The sequence below is a fragment of the Artemia franciscana genome, chromosome 19 (genome assembly GCF_032884065.1).
Source record: "Artemia franciscana chromosome 19, ASM3288406v1, whole genome shotgun sequence".
In the NCBI taxonomy this organism is placed as follows: domain Eukaryota; kingdom Metazoa; phylum Arthropoda; class Branchiopoda; order Anostraca; family Artemiidae; genus Artemia; species Artemia franciscana.
Window position 1 is genome coordinate 29,182,402 of NC_088881.1, and position 23,719 is coordinate 29,206,120.

General features: G+C 33.3%; 1 protein-coding gene across 1 annotated transcript in view; it reads right to left on the reverse strand.

The window, feature by feature from the left end:
* The window catches only part of LOC136039527 (serine/threonine-protein kinase SMG1-like), a gene marked incomplete in the record, with an annotated part of 282,681 nt that overhangs the window by 88,948 nt on the left and 170,014 nt on the right, over positions 1 to 23,719 (reverse strand). The window contains 4 exon segments of the mRNA XM_065723331.1: positions 3,407 to 3,592; positions 9,677 to 9,870; positions 13,208 to 13,375; positions 15,267 to 15,424. Of these exon segments, the coding sequence (XP_065579403.1) occupies positions 3,407 to 3,592; positions 9,677 to 9,870; positions 13,208 to 13,375; positions 15,267 to 15,424 (706 nt within the window).

The window sequence follows — 23,719 nt, forward strand, 5'->3', positions numbered from 1 at the left end:
TGCTGGAGTTTAATTTTCTTCTTGGAAAAGAAAACAAGACGTGTGAAATTTTCACAAAATGGTTGATTTTTTGTTAGCCTAGATGCTTTTGGTCTGCTTCATTGTTGACTGTTTCAGACCTCACTTCCTGAACCTGATGGTCTGTTCCTTCTTTCTTGTACATATCACGTTATAGCAACTCCACATTTTCTGTCAAACTTTCCGTTCTTTTTTGCAAAAGCCTGTTAAACTTTCGTAGTTCATTTTCTGGCAAATAAAATACTAAAAGCGAAAAAATCAGACTAGTTAGTTAACTAGGTTTTTTTAAATCGAACGCAACTCTTATGAGAAAACCACCAACAGCAAAATTCGCGGAAGAACGGTGTAAAATATGAATAGTTTTACAGGAACAAATTGCATTTATTCCATTGCCTAGGAGTTACAATTTTCCAGGTAGATGCATACTAATTACTCGTGGTTAATATTCTATTTTTATTACCAAGTTGGAAAACCTGAACAGACTGAGCGGATTTGAATTTACATTACAAATTGTCAAAAGGGGGTATAAGCAATATATTTGAAATAGCTTACCGTATCAAGCTGAAATTCCCAAGGGCATCATGAGGGGGATGTCTAACGGAGCAAAATGCTACTTACAGAAGTAACATACGCATACTGCTACTGCTATTATTACTGCCCCTACTGCTACTACTACTATTATATAGATAACTTCGAAGACCACACTGCCTTTCCATGACGAAAATAAAACAGTTCAAAATAGGGATGATACCTTTTTATTGACAGTGAATAGATATAAAATTATTTAACTGGATATTTCGAACACATATACAGAGTTCATCATCAGCAGTAAAACTATTTCATCATCAGCAGTTTTACTGCTGATGATGAACACTGTATATGTGTTCGAAATTTCCAGTTAAATAATTTTATATCTATTCACTGTCAATAAAAAGGCATCATCCCTATTTTGAACTGTTTTACTTACTAATATGATACTATTATTATAAAGGGTTTGGTAAGAGTGAGTAATATACTATTACTAAGGCCATAAGAGAGAATATTGAGGGGCGATTTGAACTAAATAAAAAAAAAATATGTGAATGCAGATTGTCAAAAGGGCGTATCCCAGAAATGGATTAGGGAGGTTGCAGATGTGACAGGAATGAGTCAAAAAATTGACATTTCATAGTCCTGAAAAAATGCCGTGCTTTTGGGTAACGGCAAATACTTCTGCTTTTTTCTAGTCTCTTCATCTATTTTTTTACCTTTCAATTTTTTTCACTTATATTAATTATTGTTATTCTTTATCTTGGGATTAAGGCTTAATAAAAAATTAAATCAAAAACAAACTTTTTAATTGAAATTAAGGAGCAACATTAAACCTTAAAACGAACAGAAATTATTACGTATATAAGGGGGTCACCACCTCATCAATACCTCGCTCTTAACGCTGAAGTTCAAACTTTTGTTCCAATTCTTTAAGAATGACTCTTGAATCACAAAGGCCATTTAAATAAAATAAAAAGCTTTTCAAAAGTACTAAAAAACCCTTCCATGGAAATTCCCTTCCCAATAAGTGTTACTCCATGAAAAGATAATATGAAAAAAACTTCGTTTTCTTAAAGAGTTAAAGAGGCTGCGTCCCAAAGTCGAACCTTAAAACGTACAGGAATTAGAAGAGGCAGTTGGGGGGCTGCCGCCCCCCAAACCCCCAGCTTTTAAAGACTCTTTTGTACAGTTTTTTTTTGTGGGGGGACTTCATTGTTATTAATTACTAGTTTCGGCGCAAAGGTTCTCCTGTCCTCTTGTGTTTAACATTTTTCGAAGTTATTCCATTATTCATTCATTTCAATTTTTTGTTAATTAAAAGAGGGCCTTTCCGAAGCCAAGAGCGGGGGGTTAGCAAAAAAACAAAAAACCTGTACAAAAGAGTCTTTAAAAGCTGGGGGTTTGGGGGGCGGCAGCCCCCAACTGCCTCTTCTAATTCCTGTACGTTTTAAGGTTCGACTTTGGGACTCAGCCTCTTTAACTCTTTAAGAAAACGAAGTTTTTTTCATATTATTTCTGTACGTTTTTCTACAATCCATGGTGGATGTAATTTAATAATTCCTGTACTCCTCGTACAGGAATTAGGAGAGGAACTTGGGTGGCTGCCGCCCCCCCCCCGCTTTTAAATCATTGTATAAAATAGAAAAAAAAAATAGATAGAATGACCGAAATGTTTCTTTTGCTCATAAGAAGCTAATATTCTGTTATCTCTCAATTGATAAGCTGTCCAGGTGTTATCAAAATTATACACTTTTATTTTGATGTTGTTAAAAAAACCGCCCGTAAGGGCTTGAACCCTTGACCAGAGGATTAAAAGTCCCACGCTCTACCGACTGAGCTAATCAGTTACATGTGTGTAGATATAACTTCTAAATAAGTTTTAAAAATTTCAAATTAACATGGGCTCTTATGGAGAGAAATGCGTTAATTAAGTAGCTAATGCGTGGTTTCTGGAAAACAGGGAAGGAGTTATCGGATCGAGCTGAAATTTCGCGGATAAGCTCCTGGGCCGTAGAGGACCTTAACTTGTGAATTTCAGCCCGATCGGACAACGTTAAAAGGGGGGGGGGGGGGGGGGTGGGGTTGGGGGGTCGAAACTTTCGGGGGGTTAAGATTTTCCTACGAAACTTTCCAGGAAAATTACTCGGAGAATTCCGCATCGAATGAGTTTCGTACACCCAGATCCGATGTCGGCTGTGACCTGTAGGCGTCGAGGAAAAAAAAGAAAATGAAATTTAAGTGTCTATGCGTGGTTTCTGGAAAACAGGGAAGGAGTTGTCGGATCGAGCTGAAATTTCGCGGATAAGCTCCTGGGCCCTAGGGGACCTTAACTTGTGAATTTCAGCCCGATCGGACAACGTTAAAGGGGGGCTGGGGTTGACGGGTCGAAACTTTAGGCCAGATTTTCCCACTGAAGGAAAAGTTGGAGGGGGATGAAATTTGGCAGGTTTCTTAGATGGAGCTCGGGCTACGAAATGCATCCCTCCCCATTCCTCTGCGACCACTGGAACCGAAGATCGCTTAACATTGTCGTGGGTCGCCTCTTTATAGAGGCACGAGTGTGCCTCCTTGATCCTCCCACGTAATCCTTTACGTGGGATGATTCTCAACTCTCGGTGCCTATGCCCTCAAGATTGGAGGATGCTTCTAGTCGCTCCCAGCTGCAATTCATGAAGTATAGAAAAAAGAAAAAAAGAGAAAAGAAACTAAAAAAAAAGAAAAAAAAGCAATTAAAAAAAAAGAGCAGACACTTTCACACAAAATCCAAACAATATTTTATACAATTGAAATACACACAAAAATAGACAATTTCGTACACAAAAAAAAACAAATATTTACACAAAACATGTATAAATACCTCCATCTCCATAACCTTGTACCGAAGATGAACTTCTAAAACATCAGTAAGTTCACTTATGGGAATAGTACAGCTGTCAACGATATCAGATAGTCTATTATAAACAGCATAAACAGAAGAGTCACCCATCTGACATCGACGTAAAGCTTCTGGCAACACTACAGATCGACATTTAGAGAACATTTCCTGAAATAGGAAAGAATTAACAAAAGATTCTTAAGGTGAGAGGCATGGAGAGTCTGGTAGAATTTTAAACGTTACTTTAACAGAACTTTAAAGGTGAGTGGTAAGGCTCTAAATATGAGTCGTATGGTGATTCTAAACATTCTAAAGGTGAGTGACATGGTGATTCTGAAAGTTCTAAAAGTTATTAGTGGGATTATAAAAATGATTCTAAAGGTATTCTAAAGGTGATGAATCTAAACCATCTAAAAATGAACAGTAGAATTCTAAAGGTGAGTGGCATGGTGATTCACAGACTTCAGAGATGTATGATAGGATTCTAAAAGCTGTTCTAACATAATGGCTAAGGTGAGTGGTATGGCTTAAATTTGAGTGGTATGGTGATTCTAAATGTCCTATTGATGAGAAGTATATTTCTAAAGATGAGTGGTTGTGAGACTTTAAATGTTTTAAAACTTAACAGTAGGACTACAAAAATCATTCAAAAAATTCCTAAGACGATGACTCTGAAGCTTTAAAAGGTAAAAATGTGAGTGGCATGGTGATTCTAAATATTTTAAAGGTGAGTGATATGGTGACTAAAATCTCAAATAGCTAGTAGTAAGATTACAAAGACCATTCTACGAGAATTCTAAAGATGATGACTGCAAACCATCTTAGGCTGAATAGTAGGATTCTAAGGGTGAGTGGCGTGGTGACTCGACTCTAAGATGTGGCATAGAATTCTAAAAGTTATTATAACAAAATTATTAAGATGAGTGGTATGATGATTCTAAATGTTCTAGTGGTGAGTGGTATAATTTTAAAGATGAGTGTTTATGTAATTTTAAAGGTTTTAAAAGTTGACAGTAGTCGTATAGAAATAATTCTAAAAAATTCTTAAGACGATGACTCTGAAGCTTTTAAGGGTAAAAATGTGAGTCGTATGGTGATTCTAAATATTTTAAAGGTGAGCGATATGGTGACTCTGAAAGTTCTAAAAGTTTTTGGTAATACTATAAAGATGATTCTACAAGAATTTTAAAGATGATGATTATAAAGCTTCTTAGGGTGAATAGTAGGATTCTAAGGATTAATAGCGTGGTGACTCAGAGACTTCTAAGATGTGTGATATGATTCTAAAAGTTATTCTAACCTAATTCTTAAAGCGAGCGGTAGTGCTTAAAACGTGAGTAGTACGGTGATTCTAAATATCCTGTGGTGTGTGATTTAAAACGTTTTAAAAATTAACTGCAGAACTATACAAATGACAAAAAAAACTTAGAACGATGACTCTGAAGATTCTAAAGGCAAAAATGTGAGTAGTATGGCGATTCCAAGAGTTCTAAAAGTTATTAGTAGGATTATAAAGATGATGTGGTGACTCAAAGACTTCTAAAATGTGTGATAAGATTCTAGAAGTTACTCTAACATAATTCTAAAGGTGAGTTGTGAGACTCAAAATGTGAGTAGTATGGCAATTCTAAATATTCTAATTTTGGATGGTATAGTTTTAAAGATGAGAGATAAGTGATTCTAAAGATGATTCCAACATAATTCTTGAGACGATGACTCAGAAGCTTCTAAAGGTGAATAGTGAAATTCTAATGGTGCAAGGCGTGGTAAATCAGAAACTTTTAAAGATTTTTGATAGGATGGTCAAAATCACTCTTAGAAAATTCTAAAGGTGAGCGCTAGGACTAAAAATACGGGAGTATGGTTATTCTAAATGTTTTAATGCTGAGTGATGTGATTTTAAAGATAAAAGTTGTATATGATTTCAAAGGTTTTGAATTGTAGCGTTAAGATTCCAAATATATTGAAAGGTCCATCCCAAAGCTACTATGAAGTTGTGCAGGCAGGGTTTCTAATTTGGATTAGCTTCAAAGAAACTAGTTAGGAGGAGGAGCGTGCGTGGCAACGTTTTCCTTAGGCAGCTTTAATGCTGCGGTGAGTTATAAGAAGTAATAGAAGTATTACTCACGTAATTTTTCACTAACTTAAGTGTCAAGCTACGAATAAATAAAATTTAATTCAATTTAAATTCCCTACTTTCGTTTCAATTTTGAATCTTAAACACCGCTTCATCTTGATGGTGTTTTTTTTTTTTCATTGATTGGAAGACCAGACTCGTCTTTCTTTAACTCCCTCATTTCAGGGTTAGCATACTTATTCAACAATGGTATATAAATGATAATATAATGGTAAAATATTATGAGCCTACTTGACACAAAAAAGAAAACAGAGGGCCATGGCAACAATAAAAAGGAAAAAAGAGTGAAAAACTTACAAAACATTTGAAAAGTTAATTAAACAAGTGAATTTAATGATTAAGTGTTGATGATTTTGCAACCTTCATTAGAAATTCAACTTACAAGAATATTGAATTAAAATCAAGTTGCCATCAATCCATGGCTAATTGGAGAAAAAGCCAAGACCGATAGTCTGAGTGAGAGGGAAAACTGGCATAAGCCTTTAATCAGGAATGTATAAAAATGATGTCATTTTCGGTTGATGATAGACAGTCTATCATCCATCCATCCATCTTAGGGCACACTACTAAGGTAGATAGTCATAGAACTTAAGGTATGATCGACATTTTTAGATTGACTCATGACGGACAATGTCGACTGAATTTGTATGCCAAAGGGGGAGGGGGACTGAATCTGCTTGGACTCACAGGCGATTTACAGAATATTTAAAGCTCAAGCCTTTGGATGAACTTGGTTATTGGACTGTCTCAGAGAAATCTAGTGAATGAGCCGGGAATAATTATTTTGGAATGATAATTGCTTTTAAAAGAGTCCATAGAAAGTATGAGAGAAATCGACACAAGAGGAGTCGTGCTTTACTATTGCTACTACCACTAATACTACTGCTAATGCCACTAATACTACTGCTGCTACAGATACTACTACTACTATTGTTACTACTACTAATTTACTAATACTACTACTTTTAACACTACTACTACTACTACTACTACTACTACTGCTACTACTACTACTACTACTACTACTACTACTACTACCACCACCACTACTTTTACTACTACTACTGCTAACAGCTCACTACAGCACCAAGCAACCTGAGGCCAACAGAGCTAATCACGCCCCATCCACCATCCCAATCTATATAAAGCCTCCCTCCTTACACTATACCAAGAAGTTTCAATATTTCGTAAAACCTTCCTTATGACCGCCTCCAATCCAATACAAGGACGGACTGCTTTTCGTTTGGCCCTAGATGGTTGGCCGAAAAGGACGATCTTTGGCAATCTGTCATTTGTGTGGTAGAATGTGTCCTAGCAATCTCATTCTTTCTATCATGATAGCCCTAGAGAGCGGTATAGAGCCACATTTTTCGTATAGCTTACTGTTTGAAATACGGTCCCTCAGACGGGAGCCCAAAACGACCCATAGACAATTTTTCTCGAAACTCTCTAATGAATCCTCATCTGGTCATTTGGAGCGAGCACGATTCAGAACCAAACTTGATCTCTGTCATTTCTGTGGATTCCAGTATTCTATTCTGGGTTCACTTTTTTCAACTGTGAAAAATCAAGGTTAAAAAGTGTTAATTTACTTGACGTATGAAACCAAGAAAGGAAAGGATAGTTGAAAAAACAATGATTTTGTCAGTCAGTAGCAGAATATGAAGAGGAAAAACAAGCAAATATTTCGACCAGGACCTCCGCCAAGTCGTCCTCAGTGCTCAAAAAAAAGAAGAAGAAAAACAAAAACAAAATCTAACCTTTCGAAGCGAATTGAACTTTTTCGTCTTCATATTTTGCAACTGGCTTGCAAAATCCTCGTTTTCTCAACTATAGTTTCCTTTCTTGGAATCATACGTCATGTTTTGCCAGTTTGGTCTTAGTCTAATCTACTTTTAACATCTTCCCTGCATCCACCAGCTTTACTAATAAACCCTCTTGGTAAGTGAAGCTCTCAACTGGATCGATCTTCTCCGTTACCCATCTTCACCTCCACTTATTGGCAGTCAAAATGACTTAGTCTTCTAAACATTAATTTTCAAGTCTGTTCCAACACTCTGAGCTCTCAAAACTTCAAAAAAATCATCCTAACATTTTCCTAACATTTTCAACTAAGCCACTTAAACCATTAGCATACTCAAAGTTTATGTGAGTTTTTCTTTCCTATTTGATTCCATACCCTCTCATAGACTTTGCCGTGTTCCTTAGGACGAAACCCGTCAAAGAAACCCATATAAATGGCGATAGAACACAACCCTGCTTAAATTCTGATTCAATACGAAACCAGACACTAGCCTCATTTCTATATTAACCGCAGCAGTGTCATTCTCGTGCATACCACAAATCACTTAGTGTATCTGCCTGGCATACTATACAAGTATAAGACCTTCGGCAAAGCTCTTCTATAAGCTGAATCGAAGGCTTGCTCATAATCTACAAATCTGAGGACTAAAAGTCTTTAATGACTCAGGCACTTCTCCATTATTAACCTAAGAGTGAAAGTTTGGTTGACACATCCTCTACGCTTTCTAAAACCGCACTGTTCTCCTCTTAAGACTTTGTATGCAGTATCTCAAAGACTAAAAATGCCATCATACTAAGTAATTTGCTACCTGCATATACCAGGCTACTGCCTCTATAATTAATACATCCGCTCTTGTCGCCTTTCTTATAAAGAGTTTTCATTACAGTTTTCCATAAATCGCTAATTATTTCCCCTTTTTCAAAATTCATATTCGCAATCTTCAGTAATTTAGCTGGAACTTAACAACCCTCGTATTTAAAAAACCATTTACCCCACTATCAGCGCCTGGGGTGTCATGTAAAAAATATGGGCTAGTTAGAAAATGTGCCCCAATATATGTCTTTTGGCTTTTCACCAAAAAGCCACTTTATCTTTGGCCCAACGTTAAAAATTAGTAAAAGAAAAGCCACAAAAACACTAAATTTTTTATTTAAAATTATGTAATTGCAGGCTAATATTAGATTTATTCTAAAAAAAATGGAGCGGAGAAGAAGCGTGCGCTTCTGTGTTGGCGTCAGGCGGCTTAGTGCTGCAGTGAGTTATTGCTCCTAGAAGCACCAACAGTATTAAATTTAAGATTTAATTTGTAACACCACGTGGCGTCTTTTCTTTTTTTTACAAGGTCATTTTAAATTTCATTTTATAAGCTACACATTCTCTTTTTATCAATTACTCAGTTACACACATACTTTAATAGAATACTAAAGGATCATTTAGTTAAGAATCAAACAGAATCGTTTTTTTTTTGTGGAATTGCTGGCCCTTGAGTATTTATTTCATGATATGCGGTGTTATTCTCAGCGCTTCGACTCCCAGGCCTCAGGTGTGGTCTCATTTTAATCCCATATATTTTTAGGCGACTGACCTTCTTTGGTTGTTGCTTATATTGTATTATTATTTTTGTACCCAGTTTCAATATTATATTTATTAGAATTAACATTAATATAATATTATATAATGTTGCACATAATGTTATATAATATAATATAATATAATATTGGGAGTTGAATCCCCGAATTTTTGTTCCCGATTTGTAGTAAACGCAACAAAAAAGCCCGTGAACAAATTCATGATGTGTTTTCTAATTTTTGTATATCCCCCCCCCCCCAATAAAAATTCTGGCTATGACCTTACCCTTTATTCATACCAAATACTGCAGAGGAGAATTGGAAAAGCATGCAATACGTAGAGATGCATAGGAAAAGAAGACAAAAAGTCCCAGCAGAAAGAAAAATAAATTAGAATATAAAATTGTATAAAATATAGTAGAAAAATATAAACATAATTTTTCCTCTTTCCGATTTTAATATTAGATTTATTAAAGAACCCATATTATCAAAATTCATTTACTCTCTCAATGGATTCGATTTCATCCATTGAGACGGTCCTTCCTTCATCAGTGCTTCCTCACCGAAAACCAGCAAAATTCGGTCACATATTATGGCTTAGATAAGTTTTCAAAAGCTATGACTTGCAAAAGGACGCAGTCTTTGGAGTCTTTTTTGGACATTCTGATTTTAAATTGTATGTATTGGGGAATAAAAATCTGAATTCTAATAAAACCTGAACTCTTTTAATACGAAGTACTTACTTCAATACTTCGGAGTGCCAGTATTTGTTGATCAACGACCTCTGTCAGCTCAATGTTTCGATCTACATTTAAAATAGATTGGACGGATGACAATATCTCCTTGGAGACAACAGTCTGAATTAGCATCTCGTCAATTGAGCACTGACTTTGAACGACAAATGATGCTGTATTCCCAAGGCCAATGTCCATAAAATCTAGACATGAAAAATAATCAGAACTTCATTGTCAATTCATTAAATGAGAAATTCAATCCCTAATTCATAGCTCAGAAGAACCATGTCAATGACATATGTCAATGACCATGTCAATGACATATGTCAATGACATATGTCAATGACCATGTCAATGACCATGTCAATGACATATGTCAATGACCATGTCAATGACATATGTCAATGACCATGTCAATGACCATGTCAATGACATATGTCAATGACCATGTCAATGACATATGTCAATGACCATGTCAATGACATATGTCAGTGACCATGTCAATGACATATATACACGAAAAAGTCAATAATTCAGTTACCAAGCAGCTATTTGATAATTCCCAAGGCGATTGTTTACAAATTTTAGACAAAAGAAAATATTCAAAAATTTGAAGTTACTACAGCCCCCAATATCAATTATTGGTTTATAATTATCAATGTTATTTATAGTTACCAATTTACCAATTCATGGTTCATAATTACCTAGGCTAGTGTCATTAAAATCCAGACATCAACAGCAAGTCGATAATTCATTGTTACCAAGTAATATTTTTATAATTCCCAAGTCGATATTTATCAATTCTGAACATAAAAAAATGTTCAAAAATTCATAACTACTACGTTACCAATTCATGGTTTTTTATAGCCAAGGCTAATGTTCATTAAATCTTGACATCGACTGCAATTCAGTAATTCATAATTACCCTGTAATAGTTTCATAGTTCCCCAAGGCGAATATTTACAATTCAAGAGAAGAAAAAAAAATTCATGAATTTATACCTTCCAAGTTACCAAGTTGTGGTTCATAATTACCAAAGGTAGGGCTAATAAAATCTAGATACCAACAAAAAGACAGTAATTCATTGTTATCAAGCATTACATTCATAATTCCTAAGGCGATTGTTTGTAAATTCTAGGCATGCAATATATCCAAGAGTACATGGCTATCAAGTTGCCAATTCATGGCTAATGAGTACCAAGGCAGGTGCCCATAAACTGCAGACACCAACAGTAACTCAATAATTGATATTTACCAAATTACCAACACTTAGTTCATAATTACCAAGGCAAATGTCACACACAAGAAAATATTCAGAAATTTATAGGTATTAACAAACCAAGTTAACAACTCAATGTCTTAATTGGCTTTTACGCCATTTTAGTTTGCAACTTGGACAAAGTTCACTGTTGCACTGAGATTGAGAAACCTTGCATGATTCTGGCTTCAAGCGATGATTAATATGCTCACCCTTTAGCAAAAAAGTTAGAGATGTATATTCCGCTGGTCCTATTTTTAGCTCCAATCATAACGGTTTAAACTCGTGACATGATTCCACATTAACAAGGTGCGATACGCCTATTTTTTCCGCTAACATATAATCTGTGAAGAATCAGTCGCTTCAACAATTTAGAACCCTTTCTCTTGGGGTTGTATAAGGAATGCCTCCCCACCCCCCTAGAGGAGCAGTTTAGGATCTTTAAAGCATTCTTGGTAAAATGGCTATCTAAGTATTCTGATCTAACGCCATGGGGGTTATGGAGGAATCTAAGGGTGAAAAGGGCAAAGGGGCTAAGTGTCGCCTAATCACTTCTGTCTTTTAAAAAAGACTCTAGAATTTTTTCCCGACAGGAAGAGCTCTTTACATTCAGTTTCCTTAATGAAAATTGAAAATAAAGATTTTTTTTTATTGTTAAGAGGTGAAGATTGTACCATTTTAGTGGATATTAGAGCTTTTAATTACTAGAGGCGTCTATTTTGTTTATTTTTTTTATTTATTAATCTTCTTATTGTATTTTTTATTTTATTTATATATCTAGCTGTACGAGTTTGTTTAGATATTAAAGAAACTATAACCCAAGATGCGATTGGTTACCCTACTTACTATGTTAAAAAAAAAACATGATAAAGATCTCAGATAAAGAAATGGACCTCCTGACCTAGCCAATGTAGCCCAAGAGGTATATAGCTGAATATTATATATGTACCTCTCTTATTTACCTTTGTAAACCTACAGAATTTCAAGACTATATAATTTCAGAAGTACATAAAGATTAGGTTGGTTTTATAAGGATCCAGAAATCGATTAGTATTCACGACCAAAAGGACAATTTATCTTATACTATGACAACTTTTTTCTGCGGGAAGGAGTACGTTTTTTGGAAGAAGACTACCCCTCTTCATCAAGTCTAAATAATTTTTGATAAGCCTTGTTATGCATTAGTAACGCAAAACAAGGTTGCATAAAATTCCAATACCAAACTAGCTTGAAAGAAGGAAATGGAAATGAATAAAAGAAAAAAGAAATGAAATAGGAAATGAAAAAAGGAAATGAAAAGCGGACCTTTCAACTATGAATTTAAACCAAAGGAATAAAATTGAATTGAAAAACGTTTATTCTGCGTTAATCTAAAAAAAAAAAACAATAATCAGAATCACAGGAAATAGTAGCTGCAATATTAGGGCTATTCATGTAAATTCCAGACAAAACCGAGAGGATAATTCCTATAGAATTGACATTGAAAGACTTGCCACTGCTTCTAATGATAACACGTTAAAAAGAGGCGCATAACTAGATACTCTATATTCTCCATTACTTCCAAAAATTTAGAAAGAGGTGCATAATTAGATAGTCAATATTCTCTATTACTTCCAGCGATAGCATGTAAGAAAGAGGTGTAAGAGGCACGTAACTAGACACTCTATATTCTCTATTGTTTGCAACGATAACACGTTAGAAAGACGCACGAGGGGCACATAACTAGAGATTTTATATTCTCTATTACTTCCAGCAATAACTTGTCAGAAAGAGGTGTGACAGGTGCGTAACTAGATACTTTATATTCTCTATTATTTGCAACGATAACACGTTAGAAAGACGCACGAGAGGCGCATAATTAGAGATTCTATATTCTCTATCATTTGCCACTATATAATTTCTAAACTATACACTTTAAGAAGAACATAAAGATTTGGTTGGATTATGAAGACAAAGGATTTACGATTGAAGGGAGAAAGGATCATATGAGTATGAGATTTTTTCCCAGGGGGGGGGGATAAAATTCCTTTCCCCCCCCCCCATATCCAGGTGTATATTTTTACAAACCCTCTTATGCATTACAACCCAAGATGGGATACCCCAAATAACAATACCGAATATACTACAAATACGACAATAAATAAAAACTAAATATAATGAAAATAATGAAAATGAAAATAAATAAAATGAAATTAATAAAAATGACAAAATATGAAAACAAATAAAAATGGAAAGAGAATGCTCTGCCTTAACCTTCAAATAAACAAAATCATTCGACTTACTTGAAATAGTAGCTTCAAGATTAAGGCTTTTCCTGTTGATTCCAGATAAAGTTGAGAGGACAATTCCAATTGCAGTCATATTAAAAGACTTTCCATTGCTTCCAACGATAACATGTTCAAGGTTCGATTTTGCTTTCGCAAGTTCCAATCCCGAGGCTTCGATCTCATCTGAAAAAAACCGTTGTAATGTAAAAAATAGCTTTCATACAAAAAATAAGTTTTCATATGAAATAATTTTTCGCGAAAAAAAAGTTAATTGCCATACATGATTAAAAAAATAAAAGGTGTAATCATACGCAACAATTTTTATGTTTGCATTTAAAATAAGAAATCCAACTGTTACTTTTATAGTAGATGGGCAAATTGCCTTCCAATCAAAATCAGGCACATGATGTTTGACAAAAAAAAAGAGAAGTTCCTGAAGGACTGTATACTTGCTTCCTTTGTAAAAATGACGATGAAGATTTGGACCATTTTCTGGGAAGTACCTGGTGCTCTTAGATTTAAACGAAAAAATATTTACACGGGATTGATTTGCTGCTTCCTGGTATAAGTAAAAAAACGTTTTTTAACGTTAAGTCAAAAAAATTTTTTTCAACTTAAACAAAGGAGCAACTTAAAAGACTTAAGGAGCAACTTAAAGGAGCAGCTTAAGGAACATAAAGACTTAAAACAATCAGAAATTATTACGTATATGAGGGGGTTTGCCCCTCGTCAATACCTCACTCTTTACGCTGAAGTTCGAATTTTGTTCCAATTCTTTAAGAATGAACCCTAAATCACAAAGAGCGTTTAATTAGAACAAATAGCTCTTTGGAAAGTACTAAAAAAAAAAAAAAAAATAGTGAAAAGAGCGAGGCATTAACGAGGACGCAAACCCCCTCATATAAATAATAATTTCTGTTCGTTTTAAGTATTAATATTACTCCTAATAATTCGTCCACGGAAAGATCCTCCCACGTAGCCCCGTCCCCCCCCCACCAGATAAAATCCCTTCTGAAATTGTCTGTATACTTCCCAATAACCGATACTATATGTAAACAATGGGAAAAGTTCATAGCTTGCAGCCCTTTCCAGGGAATGTGGGGGATTAAGTCATCCTAAAAAATATAGGTATTAGATTTTTAGACTAAGCTGAAGAAAATGCCTACCTCAAAATATTGATCCGGTGACTTTGGGGAAACATAAGCATAAGATAGGGCCTAGTTGCCCTTCAGTTATTTTAGTCAATTGAAAAGGGCACTTGAACTTTTAATTTCCGCTCAAACGAGCCCTCTCGCAATATTCTAGGACCACTGGGTCAACACGATCACCTCTGAAAAAAAAACAACAAACAAACACGCGTTATGATCTTTCTTCCAGCAAAAAATACAAAATTACACGTTTTTGTAGATAGGATCTTGAAACCCCTACAATAGGGTTCTCTAATACGCTGAATTTGACGGTGTGACTTTAATTAAGATCAAGGCTCGTAAATTTTCTTAGGCTCGTAACTTTTTATGGGTAAGACTAAACTTGATAAAACTTATACATTTGAAATTAGCATAAGAATCCGATTCTTTCGATGCATCTAATGGTTTCAATATTCCGATTTTTACAGTTTCGTAAACTATTGAGCCGGGTCACTTCTCACAGTTACCAATCCAAGTGGTAACACAGCACCAATAACTCGAGTTGGCGTGTTTATAGATAAATCTTCAGAAAGAAAAAAAAGCCCGAATTAAAACAATAAGATCGGATTAAACAAAATTAGTGTTAGCCATCTTCTTCAAAACAACTGATATGGCATTTTGCAGGATTGTCGAGTCTGTTATAAGTTATAGGTTATAACGGACTCCAAATCCAACTCCAGACATTTTCAATATACCGACTCCAACCCCAACTTCGATTCCATTCAGCAAAAATTTAAAAAAATTCCTACTCCATAGCCCTGCTATTTTGGCAACCTTAATGTAAAAACCGTATTTTTTAATTTTGTATAAATCGTGGCAAGTGGCAACCATGTTTTTTAAATTAGCTTTGTAGCTAAACTTAAGCAGCCTTTGGAATGAAGACATACCTTGCAGATTCATAGTCTGAAGCGTCTGAAGACGTGCAGATATTTCACTTGAGCCATTTCTCATGGCCTGAGCCACACTCAAAGCTGACTGACTGAGCAAAAGGTCTCCAGCATTACTTCGAAATTCTGCTTCAAATGATTTGATGATTGCACGATACCTAAATAAAAATTATTCTCAATTGATGCCTTAATAGACAAATAATAATAATAAAACACTTCATTTTTGGGCAGTAACGTGAATAGGACGAATAGCTTACGCTAAAGTAGAACATCGTTCTATTTACGTTATTCACCTTAGTATAGAATATATATTTGATTAATGGTGTGAAATCTAAATCGGTTCAGAAAAAAGAGGAAGGCGTGATCTCTTCCCATCTTCTTGATTGAAGAAGAAGAGGACAAAACATACTCCCTGCAACTTGTAATGCGTAAATGTGTAGCTTTCTAAGTGCTGCTTTCTAAGTGCTGAATAATTATAACCCCTATTACACACTTCAGAGGAACGTAAGATGCAAAATTAACATTTATTTGCTCCATAATAGCCACTTATACGCTCAATTTTACAATAATTTTGTGCTAATCAACATAATTAATAAATAAAATATAAATAAAAGATTTTTTCTGTCCAATAGTAAGTTAAACATTAAATGTAAACAGTTAAATAGGTAAAGGAAAACTTGTTAGTTTCTAATATCTTAAAAAGGGGTTATGGTCAATTAAAATAAATACGAACACAACGTAAGCGACTATTTCATACTCAGATCCATTTGGAGGGAGGCAGGAAAGAGGGGCTATATCCAAGGAATTTTTCCAGAGCGGGGTTAACGAAGTTTTTTTTTTTTTAAGCTGCTATTTTTCTTTGTATTTGAACCCTTTAGGATTACCTTGGGTTCAAAGTTATTTTCTTCATCCCATGATGCACTCTCCCCGCCTTTATTCCTCTTACTTTTGCAAACTCCGAGCACAAAATTTCCTCCAAAATGCCTACCTTTTTTTTACTTTTATACTTCAAATACCTCCTCTCCTCCTCCCCCAAAGTATACCTTTTGAGTATCTATATCTATCCAACACCCCTCCCCCAAAGCAAAAGGGTCTCACCTCACCCCTCCCCCAACGCAAAAGGGCACACAAGAAAAAACCATTCAGTAATAATCAGCATTATCAATAGCCACTTAGGGGGTGCAATAAGCTTTAAGTTTTAATATTTTAGAGCATTTGAAAAGCAATAAACTTTCTATTTGTCTACCTTTTCCATTTCCCTATTTGTTTTGTATCTCTCTATTGAACTTTCTATTTTTAGGCCCATAAGAATCATTCTTGAAAACAGCAAGCATGGCATTTTCCAGCTGCAAATAACAGCGTTGCCTACTTGTTAGAATTACTTACACAAAATAAATAGCATTTCAGTTTTATTATTATTTTTACACAGGCAATACCATAAGAAAATACGAGTTCATAAACAAACGAAACAGCTACTGATGCAGTTTTTCCAAGTGAGAAGTTTTTATTTAAATTACAGAAAAGAGCATATGATGTGTATAAAAAGCACGGTACCAAAGAGGATTGAATGGTTTAAGCGAATGATGTGTTAACCGATCGAAACCTAAGATATTTGTTTGTTTTTTTTTTTTTGGGGGGGGGTTATACTAAAATGTTAAATTGAAAAGATTGGGTAAATGAACTGAAGGAGAACTTTTTTTAGTAGAGTATGGTGGCTACAAGAAGCCGATTTATTGTATTCAATAGCGGTAGAATTTTTCTTTAAATTGAGATTGCATCAGTACTGGAAGTTTTTTTTATAATGAGAGTTTTTCTTAATTATTTATTTCTTTTACTTTCCGAGTGTTCAGTTGGCGTTTTTTGTGTTTTTTTAACAACGACTGGTTTTTTCTCTTAATCAAACCTTTTTTTTTCTTTCGCTTTTTTTCGTTGAGAAAGACTGCCAGATGTGGGGCCTAATTATTCGGATTCTTTTTTTTTTAATTAAAGTGTTGTTTTGTTTTTAATTTTTGTTCATTGCTATGTTGAAATTAAAACCCGTTTTTCTCGCTTAATTTTTCGTAAATATAAAAGTAGTGTGGTCTGAAAAATTATTTATTTTTAATATGTCTATTTTTGAAAAAGCGAATGATCTGTGATCGTAATTCAAATAAATTGAAATATAATATTACAATATATATATATATATATATATATATATATATATATATATATATATATATATATATATATATATATATATATATATATATATATATATATATATATATATATATATATATATATATATATATATATATATATATATATATATATATATATATATATATATATATATATATATATATATATATATATATATATATATATATATATATATATATATATATATATATATATATATATATATATATATATATATATATATATATATATATATATATATATATATATATATATATATATATATATATATATATATATATATATATATATATATATATATATATATATATATATATATATATATATATATATATATATATATATATATATATATATATATATATATATATATATATATATATATATATATATATATATATATATATATATATATATATATATATATATATATATATATATATATATATATATATATATATATATATATATATATATATATATATATATATATATATATATATATATATATATATATATATATATATATATATATATATATATATATATATATATATATATATATATATATATATATATATATATATATATATATATATATATATATATATATATATATATATATATATATATATATATATATATATATATATATATATATATATATATATATATATATATATATATATATATATATATATATATATATATATATATATATATATATATATATATATATATATATATATATATATATATATATATATATATATATATATATATATATATATATATATATATATATATATATATATATATATATATATATATATATATATATATATATATATATATATATATATATATATATATATATATATATATATATATATATATATATATATATATATATATATATATATATATATATATATATATATATATATATATATGGGGCGGATCCAGGATTTTATTTACCAAGGGGTGTATAATAGGTTGCTTCGAAAACTTGCGAACAAAGAAATGCCAGCAATTTAAAAGGAACCTCAACAATTATGCGTCGTTGGTAGGTAGTGGAAATGGTCACAAATTTAATATAATATCTAGTGAGGGTTAAAGTTCTAATAAATTTGTTGAAATTAAAATGGTATAAAAATATTGATAAAAAAATAGTATGTTACAAAAACTAACCCCGCAACGAAAAAATAAAAAGCTTTTCACCATCTATTAAAAAAAATTATATTTAATATTTTCTGCACAATTTTTCACCTTTGCACTTCTGACCACTATAGTGAGTGAGTTAAGCTTTGTATTGTCAAAAAAAAAAAGTCTTGATTCTTGAACCATTTTTTGGGGTTATGCATTCTTTGTAACACAGGTCAAACCATTTAGCTTATCGCCTAACTTTATGGCATCGCTTAGTAATTATGATAGTAATGAAGAGAAGGAAATGATGATTAAGATGCAAATTTTATATTCACCCAAGATGTATTAAACATTAAAAATTAGTTCTTTCAGGGGTGTAACAAGAAAGATAGAACAAAGAGACAGAAATACATAGAAAAAATTTAAAACGAGGGTTTTAAGTACAGGTAATAAAGCATTAACTAGTCATTATTTCTTTTTAAAAATAAAGTTTTAATAAATAGTGTCAACTTCGACGAAATATCAGAATTTACTAATCAAAATTTCACTTTTTATAACAACGTAGCGTATCTTTCCACTTTTTAAGGTTTGGTATATTTTGTTTAAATTACAAATTTCGTAGTTTTATAAGAGAAAGTCTATTCCTTTTTTTCTACTCCCGCCATATCTATTTATTATACGGCCAAGTTCTAACGAAATGTTTCAGTGAAGGTTTATAATGGCTAGTGCTGTCAGTCTAGAGCCCAGTCAGTTTAGAGCTCTTCGTTAGTATTTCATCTTCTATTCATCCTAACATATTCGAATAAAGACCAAAATCGTCATGAAAATACAAACTTCAATAGATATGCATGTTGGTATGCGCTTCAAACTAAGTATATGAGTCGAAATACTCCTTAAAAATTAAATAATTACGTGTTTGTGATTTTTCCATGTGATAGGTATAGATTGGTGAGTTAAATTCTCAGGGTTTCAAGCTGTGGTAGATTTTTAATTATTATTATAAATTCAATTCAATTCAATTTTTTTTATCTTGAGGTTTCTAGATATTCAATAAACCTTTAAATCTCGACACGTCTGTTGAGCACAAAAATAAAAATTTGAAATTCGACTCTTAAATAAGAGAATTGTCCTGTAAAAGATTTTGATTTATAAAAAACCAATCGTGGAAATATGATTGAATGGCATGTATTAAAATAAGTACAGGGTTCGGACAGGTCGGTTCGTTTCAAATCATAGGCTCTGTCCCATTTTTATAGGATTTCCCAGGCCCAAATATAGGCCAATTATAGGATTCGGAAGTCATCGGGATCAGATTTGTGGTAGATGGCGTAGGATGTCTGGTCAAATAAATTACCAAGTTTCATCCCGATCCCTCCAATCTAAGCGTTTTCCATGATTTTAGGTCCCCCCCCCAAATTCCCCCAATGTCACCAGAACCGGTCGGGATTTACAATAAGAGCTTTAAGATCCGATATCCTTCTAAATATCAAATTTCATTGAGATCCGATCACCCGTTCGTAAGTTAAAAATACCTCATTTTTTTAATTTTTCAGAATCAAACCCCCCCTCCAAACTACCCCAAAGAGAGCGGATCCGTTCTGGTTATGCCAATCATGTATCTAGGACTTGTACTTATTTTTCCCACCAAGTTTCAGCCCAATGCCTCCAATCTAAGCGTCTTCCATGATTTTAGGTCACCCCAAACTCCCCTCAATGTCACCAGATTCGGTCGGGATTTAAAATAAGAGCTTTGAGACACGATATCCTTCTAAATATCAAATTTCATTGAGATCCGATCACCCATTCGTAAGTTAAAAATACCTCATTTTTTCTAATTTTTCAGAATCAACCCCCCCCCTCCCAACTACCCCAAATAGAGCGGACCCGTTCTGGTTATGTCAATCTTGTATCTAGAATTTGATCTCATTTTCCCCACCAAGTTTCAGCCCAATCCCTCCACTCTAAGTGTTTTCCAAGATTTTAGGTTTCCCCCTCCAAACTCCCCCAATGTCACCAGATCCAGTCGCGATTTAAAATAACAGCTCTGAGGCACGATATCCATCCAAACATCAAATTTCATTAAGATCTGATCAACCGTTGGTAAGTTAAAAATACTTCATTTTTCTAATTTTTTTCTGAATTAACGGGCTCCACATTCCCCCCAGATGGAAAAATCGAGAAAACGACTATTTCTAGTTTAATCTGGTCCAGTTCCTGATACGCCTGCCAAATTTCATCGTCCTATTTTACCTGGAAGTGCCTAAAGTAGCAAAACCAGGACCGACAGACAGACAGACCGACAGAATTTGCGATTGCTATATGTCACTTGGTTAATACTAAGTGCCATAAAAACACTATGCTACAATGAGATTAACCGAACAGACGGACGAAAGGATGATGAGACGATAAACGATAAAAAGCTGATTCCGACAATCTTCCATGCAGGAGGGCCAACTTTGCACTTATATCAGGGATATCAAACTTACGAATTATCTTACTATTGCTATACCAAGGGGGGAGATAAAGTAAAAGTTTAAAATATCTGAAATAAAAAGTCCGAATCTGATTAACATCATTTTTCTTTAGAAGGGGATAAATACCAGATAGATAAAGGACAGATTGATCGCAGAATGTAGCATATAGTTAAGTTCAAAAAGCTCAACAGCTGTAATTAATTATTAATCTACACCAAAAGACAGAAAATTGCAAATCATGAGCAATGTTCTTAGTGCTCTTCAGCCGAAAATATAGGAATAATAGAATTTTAGCCAAAATATAGGCATTTTATAGGAGTGCATTAAAATATAGGAATTTATTGGAATTTATAGGCGAGTCCGAACACTGTAAGTATAAAATTCCTCAGCGGTATATATAGCAGTTCATACAATTTTACGAAAAAATATATGTAACCCCTATACAAAAACATAACTATATTTTGTGACTGGTTGGTATTGAGAAGGTGAGAAATTCTGAAATAATATTGTAGTTGCATTCCATTTCCGTGGGCAACTCAAGTGGTGTGAATTCCCACTTTTTCAACATTTCATTGGTAAAACGTTTGAAAAAAAATCGATGTCATTCCGCTGTTTCAAACTGAGAAGTCAGAGACCCATCTATGCGGGTTAGAAAAAAAACAAAAAAACACATAATTATTTGCCTTCTTTTATAAACAATTTTTCGAAAATCTATTTTTCTTAAACGACTACTCCGACCTTTGAAACAGTATTTCGATTCATATACTTAGATTTAAGTGTATACTAATATAAGGCTTTATTAAAGTTCAGGTATTTCTAAAGAATTTGGCCTTTATTTTCATGTTTTAGGATGAACAGAGGAGGTGATATGTCATATTATGCAGAGCTTTAATTAGATGAAAATAAGCTGTAAATTGGTCACCGCTTGCTCACCAAATCCAAAACTTAAATTAATGATTTTCGCACTTCTCTTACATTTACTTTCTATTATACAAATCCCCTTAAAAATAACAATGTTGTAAAAACCACCCCGCTCTGCAAAAAAAAAACTCAAAGTTTATGACAGCCAAAAAAAGTAATGATATCAATTTCTTCGTCTCTGTGCCATAGCAAGACTCGAAAGCAAGTTTTTGACAGTAAAAAAAAAGCTTAAATGTTAAGTTTTCCAGGCCCCGTTGCAACAGCACAATCTTGAAATATCATTTTGACAACCTAAAGAAGTTGAGATTTTAAATTTCTCCTCCTTGTTACTACGAAATGTAGATTTTCGCCTCCCAGTTGGCTTTTGTGGTAATACAGACAGATTTCCTTGATAAATACTTTTAAGACGGTATGCGTTATCACTAAAACCTAACAGAGACCGCACAAAGTAACTGAAACTTTGTTCAAACTTGTTTGCGAAAAGAAATAGTCTTAACAATTAAAAATTTATTAAAAACTCAACTACTAAATAGAATTAAAAAAAAAAAAACTTTCGTCCCAACCCCAACCATAGCAAGTGGTCCCAATCTCAAATCCGCCACTAGGTTAGGGGGCGCACGCCTAATATACCCCGACGAGGAGAGGCTGAGTATAAAAGGCTGGAGCCCCATCTCTATTGTGAGATTGTTAAGGGTCTCCACTTTCTCATAACGTTATTCCTCCGTCCCTATCTACGGAAGAGAGGCACAGCTTCCATATCCTCATAGGCACCGTCAGAATGGACATTTGGCAAGATTTCCTAATCAGTACGGTGACTGCAAACAATGCTGTGGGGAGAGGGAGGCTTAAGGATGGGAGGCCATTGATGAAACCATTACCTTTTAAGGACAAAGCATTGAGCGTTATTTCGATTAGAAGATAATTTTTCAACTTTTATTTTATTTTTTTAATAACCTCTTTCTGACTCTATTATTTACCATGGAATGCTATTCTATTGTGCTATAATATTTGCAGACATGAATAACTAATGAATTACCGGGAATAGACTAGGGATTACTTTTGCAGTCAACTGAAAGCATCTCATAATGACAAAAACATCCAGTGACCAAGATGGACTAGACCTGCGCAAAGCGTCCATTCATACTGGAGGTTCCAGAGATATTAATTACGTAGTCTTTTAAGTCGGCTTAAGCGCTTTGTGTAGACTTGAGTCCCTGACTATTAGTCCCTGTAGACTATTAGTCCCTGACCTACAATGGTGTAACCCGGTGCTTTTATTGGAGCCTCGTGACATGAAACGTTACGATGTTCAATAAATTTTCAAAGAAAGGCAACAATTACTTAACGTATGATAAACTCCACCACGACTTTTCGTGTTGCAATTACCCAATACCACAAAAAATCTTATCTGACTTATCTACTTCTCTGGGTGCAATCCGTAAAAGATAACAATAAATTCTTATTATTAGACAAATCGACAAATAACAAAATTAATCCACTGCAGACATAGCTTACTTACGAGCCCTTTGAAGGTGTGTCAAATTTTGAAATTACTGTCTCTTTTGGTACTCTGCATTAAATCCAACATAGATTTCCATTTAAAAAAATTAATTTTTCGTTTACACATAACGTCATTTATCCTCAGCAATCCTGCTTTTTCCAGGGTTAACAGATGTAACTTATCCGACACAGAATCCAGCCCGTTTT